Here is a 7,265-nt window from a genome sequence, read left to right on the forward strand (position 1 = left end):
CAGAACATAGTCTCAGAGTGTGGTTATATGCATAGTCTCAGAGTGTGGTTATATGCAGAACATAGTCTGAGTGTGGTTATATGCATAGTCTCAGAGTGTGGCTATATGTATGGTCTCAGAGTGTGGTTATATACAGAACATAGTCTGAGTGTGGTTATATGCATAGTCTCAGAGTGTGGCTATATGCATGGTCTCAGAGTGTGGCTATATGCATAGTCTCAGAGTGTGGCTATATGCATAGTCTCAGAGTGTGGCTATATGCATAGTCTCAGAGTGTGGTTATATGCAGAACATAGTCAGAGTGTGGCTATATGCATAGTCTCAGAGTGTGGTTATATACAGAACATAGTCTGAGTGTGGTTATATGCATAGTCTCAGAGTGTGGCTATATGCATAGTCTCAGAGTGTGGTTATATACAGAACATAGTCTGAGTGTGGTTATATGCATAGTCTCAGAGTGTGGCTATATGCATGGTCTCAGAGTGTGGCTATATGCATAGTCTCAGAGTGTGGTTATATGCATGGTCTCAGAGTGTGGCTATATGCATAGTCTCAGAGTGTGGTTATATACAGAACATAGTCTCAGAGTGTGGTTATATGCATAGTCTCAGAGTGTGGTTATATACAGAACATAGTCTGAGTGTGGTTATATGCATAGTCTCAGAGTGTGGTTATATACAGAACATAGTCTCAGATTGTGGCCATATACATAGTGTCAGAGTGTGTCTATATACAGAGCATAGTCTCAGAGTGTGGTTATATGCATAGTCTCAGAGTGTGGTTATATACAGAACATAGTCTCAGAGTGTGGTTATATGCATAGTCTCAGAGTGTGGTTATATACAGAACATAGTCTCAGAGTGTGGTTATATACAGAACATAGTCTCAGAGTGTGGTTATATGCATAGTCTCAGAGTGTGGTTATATGCAGAACATAGTCTGAGTGTGGTTATATGCATAGTCTCAGAGTGTGGCTATATGCATGGTCTCAGAGTGTGGTTATATACAGAACATAGTCTGAGTGTGGTTATATGCATAGTCTCAGAGTGTGGCTATATGCATGGTCTCAGAGTGTGGCTATATGCATAGTCTCAGAGTGTGGCTATATGCATAGTCTCAGAGTGTGGTTATATGCAGAACATAGTCAGAGTGTGGCTATATGCATAGTCTCAGAGTGTGGTTATATACAGAACATAGTCTGAGTGTGGTTATATGCATAGTCTCAGAGTGTGGCTATATGTATGGTCTCAGAGTGTGGTTATATACAGAACATAGTCTGAGTGTGGTTATATGCATAGTCTCAGAGTGTGGCTATATGCATGGTCTCAGAGTGTGGCTATATGCATAGTCTCAGAGTGTGGCTATATGCATAGTCTCAGAGTGTGGCTATATGCATAGTCTCAGAGTGTGGTTATATGCAGAACATAGTCAGAGTGTGGCTATATGCATAGTCTCAGAGTGTGGTTATATACAGAACATAGTCTGAGTGTGGTTATATGCATAGTCTCAGAGTGTGGCTATATGCATAGTCTCAGAGTGTGGTTATATACAGAACATAGTCTGAGTGTGGTTATATGCATAGTCTCAGAGTGTGGCTATATGCATGGTCTCAGAGTGTGGCTATATGCATAGTCTCAGAGTGTGGTTATATGCATGGTCTCAGAGTGTGGCTATATGCATAGTCTCAGAGTGTGGTTATATACAGAACATAGTCTCAGAGTGTGGTTATATGCATAGTCTCAGAGTGTGGTTATATACAGAACATAGTCTGAGTGTGGTTATATGCATAGTCTCAGAGTGTGGTTATATACAGAACATAGTCTCAGATTGTGGCCATATACATAGTGTCAGAGTGTGTCTATATACAGAGCATAGTCTCAGAGTGTGGTTATATGCATAGTCTCAGAGTGTGGTTATATACAGAACATAGTCTCAGAGTGTGGTTATATGCATAGTCTCAGAGTGTGGTTATATACAGAACATAGTCTCAGAGTGTGGTTATATACAGAACATAGTCTCAGAGTGTGGTTATATGCATAGTCTCAGAGTGTGGTTATATGCAGAACATAGTCTGAGTGTGGTTATATGCATAGTCTCAGAGTGTGGCTATATGCATGGTCTCAGAGTGTGGTTATATACAGAACATAGTCTGAGTGTGGTTATATGCATAGTCTCAGAGTGTGGCTATATGCATGGTCTCAGAGTGTGGCTATATGCATAGTCTCAGAGTGTGGCTATATGCATAGTCTCAGAGTGTGGTTATATGCAGAACATAGTCAGAGTGTGGCTATATGCATAGTCTCAGAGTGTGGTTATATACAGAACATAGTCTGAGTGTGGTTATATGCATAGTCTCAGAGTGTGGCTATATGCATAGTCTCAGAGTGTGGTTATATGCAGAACATAGTCAGAGTGTGGCTATATGCATAGTCTCAGAGTGTGGTTATATGCAGAACATAGTCAGAGTGTGGCTATATGCATAGTCTCAGAGTGTGGTTATATACAGAACATAGTCTGAGTGTGGTTATATGCATAGTCTCAGAGTGTGGCTATATGCATGGTCTCAGAGTGTGGTTATATGCATAGTCTCAGAGTGTGGTTATATGCATGGTCTCAGAGTGTGGCTATATGCATAGTCTCAGAGTGTGGTTATATACAGAACATAGTCTCAGAGTGTGGTTATATGCATAGTCTCAGAGTGTGGTTATATACAGAACATAGTCTGAGTGTGGTTATATGCATAGTCTCAGAGTGTGGCTATATGCATAGTCTCAGAGTGTGGTTATATGCATAGTCTCAGAGTGTGGTTATATACAGAACATAGTCTGAGTGTGGTTATATGCATAGTCTCAGAGTGTGGCTATATGCATAGTCTCAGAGTGTGGTTATATACAGAACATAGTCTGAGTGTGGTTATATGCATAGTCTCAGAGTGTGGCTATATGCATAGTCTCAGAGTGTGGTTATATGCAGAACATAGTCAGAGTGTGGCTATATGCATAGTCTCAGAGTGTGGTTATATGCATAGTCTCAGAGTGTGGTTATATACAGAACATAGTCTGAGTGTGGCTATATGCATAGTCTCAGAGTGTGGCTATATGCATGGTCTCAGAGTGTGGCTATATGCATAGTCTCAGAGTGTGGTTACTGTATATGCATAGTCTCAGAGTATGGTTATATACAGAACATAGTCTCAGAGTGTGGTTATATGCATAGTCTCAGAATGTGGTTATATATAGTCTCAGAGTGTGGTTATATACAGAACATAGAAAAGGACTCGCACAAGGCGGGTTAAGCAGCGCTTGTATCAATGAATGAGACTCAATGGTATGAAAAAGTAACACATTTTACTAATATAAAAATGGTATACACAGTAGAGCATTACATGTATAATAAAAACAATAGAAATAACACAATAAATGGGAAAAGTGGGCAATAAAAGTAAAGTGGAATTAACGATTGTTGAGCGCCTGATTATTCCTAGTGAATACTTTCTATACAGAACATAGTCTCAGAGTGTGGCTATATACAGAACATAGGCCCTTATTCTGATCGGTGCGGATATTCCCGAATTCTTACGGTGCGGGCCGCACGCATCGCTGTGCGGCGGCGTGCGGGCATCGTCCGTAGAAACGCCCACGTGTCCTCCGCATTCGGACGGAGTCACTCTTTAAGAACAGGGCGTGTGTACGGACGACATACAAACCGTGCGTGTGCGGGGGAAACGTACAGATTCTTGCACGGTCTTCCCGCACAAGCATGGTCTTACCGCGTGAGAACGTACGGAAAGCTGTCCGTACGCCCCGATGCGGAGTATTTACGCACAATCCAACACTTTTGTACTGAGTACACACAGCGATCACATGACCCACTTAGGCTATTAGGCAACCTCCTGAAAAAGGGATTGTTAGCAATTTCAATCAATTAAATGCTCATCTATACTGACCCACATTCCTACTACATTCATGACACACATTAACCCTTACAGCATGTGACCCTAACATACATCTATATACACTATGTACATTTTGCTTATTTTAAACATTTTAAACAACTTACACATATACTTTAGCTTGTTAGAAAAAAACACTGACAACTTTGAACTTTAAATAACGATTTATTATTAAACAAATGCCAACAAAACAATAATTTAATCCTCCGCATCTATTAGGTGGTCCATTTCCTCGAGCATGAGGCGCATCAGGCCTCGCAGTCTTACGAGGGCCCCACGGCGACCCTCCTCTGCTTGGGCAGGCTCATCTGTGGAGGAAATTCAAAATGAAAAATGACTAATGATATTCCTGCATACATTTAACATAGTCAAACCTACATTTTAAACATGCATTCTGAGAGGTGTGTGTATATATATATATATATATATATATATATATATATATATCTATATATATCTATATATATCTCTATATATAACTATATATATATACACATATCTACCTATATATATGAGACATACACCTATACATACATACATACATACATGCATACATACTACATGGAAAGCCTGATTTTGGCCCTCTCCCCTTTACTCTGTAGAACACCTCACAGTCATACTGCTCCTTCTCAATCCAAACCCACCCATGACTAAGCTCTGAGAAGCATGCCACGCGCTGCACCAATCACAAATCGTCAAACAAAGTTCAATGTCTGTTATATGATGGAGCCTGGCAGGGGAGTTACACAACTCTCAGGAATGCTCAGTACATTTGTGCAATCAAGCATGGCTTGGCTGCTGATGGTCTGCTCCAGAAATCATTGTCATAATGCCAGTTAGTGGAAGCTGCAGCACTAACCCACTCCCATGCTCAAAAGCATTACTAAGACCAAATACACACACAATTATGGTGAAAAACATACATGCAGACCGCAGGGGGTGGTTAGCTAGAGGAGGGCCCAGGGGCACTGACCACTTGTTACTCCAGTCTAAGCCACGCCTGTCCATACTCCATTGATGCCATACGGAATCTAGTTTACAAAGATCATTCACCAGTAAACTCTACTCACCTATATGAGGCTACAGATTGTATGCAACCAGCAGGGACATGTAACCCTTACATGAGCAAGTCATCAATTTCTTCCTGGATACAGATTAACTACACAGGTTCAGTGGCACTTCAATTCGACCTGAAAGCCATCCGCACAACCTGTGTCATTAATATGTGTCCAGGATGAAAGGGATGGTTTGCCCACCCTATCTAACCCCTAAGTGTGTCTGTTGCTACCCAATTTGTTGTTTGCCTTTATAGTATTTTCAAACACATTTGAATCAACAGTGCTACATATCAAATAGTGGATGACAAATAGAAGATCGAATCTTTATGTATACATACCACTTTCGGCCGCCTGCTCCACCACACAGGCCTCCTCATCCTCCCCCTCTTCCTGGGCCTCCTCGGCCGCCACGACCTCCTCCTCGGCCACCACGACCTCCTCCTCGGCCACCACGACCTCCTCCTCGGCCACCACGACCTCCTCCTCGGCTGCCACCTCTGCCTCCACTGGCCACTCAGCCTCCTCCACTCCTTCACTTTCCTCGGCCACCCCTTCCTCAATCTCTTCCTCCTCGGCCATCGCTGGCTCCGCCTCCTCCTGTGCCTGGCCTGCCTCTGCCTCCTCCCGGGCCTGCCTTGCTCGTGCACGTGCTGTGTTTGGGAAAAATAAAAAAGTGCCAATTAGTGGTAATTTGTATTAAGCCTTATCAACCTATAAATGCAAAGGTTAGAGGTACTGATACTTGTACATGCAAACAGCTCCTCAGTGGCCTTTACAAAACACAGCCTGTAACATGGCAGGTATGCTGTGACATTTGGGCCATTGTAAGCATCACAAGCATTAATCCTCCCCAATACCATATTTTATGACCATTACAGGGTGTCAATCAGGAAGTAGCACTCATATATTGTATGGCATGTTTAACTCATGATCAGGCTGCTGACCTTAGTGGATTAAATAATGTCAGGTAAGCAATCATGTACAAATCCACATTTACTGTTGAAATACTCACATCTAGCAATGCTGGCCCTTATGCTTTGAAGCCTCTCTGGCTCCCTGCGCTGGAGGTCGGACCACCGCCGCTCAAGCTGAGCGATGGTCCGCCGCACATGGGTGCGGGCGTATATCCGCCGGCGGGCCACCGCATAGGCAGAACGTTTCTGCCTATTTGTAATGAACGGGCCAGCACGCCCCAGCCTGGTCTCTATAACGGAGACCAGTGCCCTCAGCTCGGCTGCAGAAAAGGGTGCTGCTCTGCCATAAGCCGCCATTTTAGGAGTGGCACAAATCAAACAATCATGTGCTGTCATTGGTTGATCAGAGTGATATTTGGTATTAACTTTATTGTTCATTTTTACACTAACAGCGTGTATGCGCCCGAACAGACGGCTAACCCATTGCATCGCACACCCATCCTAAACAGTGTAAAGTATGATGGTAACATATTATATCTAATCTATAACATTCACCAAACATGGGTATAAGCAACAGGTGAAATAGTGTGCATCTCTAGACACTTACACCTAACTCCACATGCTGCCATGTGTACACTTACCTTCTACTGGCCCCTACTACAGAGGTGGAATGAAAAGTAGCTAGCATCTAACCTGAATGTGGAGTGCTTTCACATGTGATTTAGATGCTAGCACTGATTACTTGTGGCTAAGTGGGGGACTGGATTGACATATGGAATCAGTAGTGTCAGTTGTACTACATAGCAAACAAGTGCACAGTACAGAAGTACATGCAAATATACATTGCATGTCTGACCACAGTTGTATTTGGTCATTGGTGTTGGAATCTGCATTTAGCAAATAAATCAGACTTACTGAGTTTTCCATGTTTTGGTGAATTATTTGTCAACACCAATGGGCGGGCCGTATGCGCCGCATGGTTGACGCTGGCGTACGGGACGCGGCCGTACGGAACGCAGGTTGCAGCTGATTAACGCCAATTACAGAAATAGTATTTAAAGTTGTCCTAGAAAGGCAAACAGTTGTTGCAAACATGCCAGGCTCAGACTCAGAAGAAGACCAGGTGGTGCAGAATCTCTTGGCACGCATGGAGGCTAACACCACCTATGTCCCCCTCAACCCAGAGGACCCAGATGGCCCATCAACATCAGGCCAATCAGCTGCTGGGCCATCCTCAGCTTCAGCAGAATCATTGGGAACACAGCAGGTGGCTTCCCAACAGAGTAGCCAGCCCAGCACTTCAGGTACAGCAACCGGTGGCCGTGGCCATGGCAGTGCCCG

General features: G+C 43.3%; 1 protein-coding gene across 3 annotated transcripts; it reads right to left on the bottom strand.

Annotated features, from left to right (window-relative positions):
• Nucleotides 1-3,774: 3,774 nt before the first annotated feature.
• LOC146021342 (uncharacterized) lies at nucleotides 3,775-5,657 on the bottom strand. 3 transcript variants are annotated; one of them, XM_083155136.1, is made up of 3 exons: nucleotides 5,488-5,657; nucleotides 5,349-5,424; nucleotides 3,775-4,260 (listed from the first exon to the last, which is right to left on the bottom strand). In XM_083155136.1, the coding sequence occupies exons 1-3, from the start codon at nucleotides 5,587-5,589 to the stop codon at nucleotides 4,151-4,153; spliced, it is 288 nt and encodes a 95-aa protein (XP_083011262.1). In that variant the 5' UTR covers nucleotides 5,590-5,657; the 3' UTR covers nucleotides 3,775-4,150. The 3 variants fall into 3 exon arrangements, with proteins under 3 accessions (XP_083011262.1, XP_083011261.1, XP_083011260.1); XM_083155135.1 differs by having other exon boundaries at nucleotides 5,467-5,657; XM_083155134.1 differs by having other exon boundaries at nucleotides 5,349-5,657.
• Between the last annotated feature and the right edge of the window lie 1,608 nt (nucleotides 5,658-7,265).

Source organism: Crinia signifera, chromosome 7, assembly GCF_055691185.1.
Source record: "Crinia signifera chromosome 7, ASM5569118v1, whole genome shotgun sequence".
Classification (NCBI taxonomy): Eukaryota; Metazoa; Chordata; class Amphibia; order Anura; family Myobatrachidae; genus Crinia; species Crinia signifera.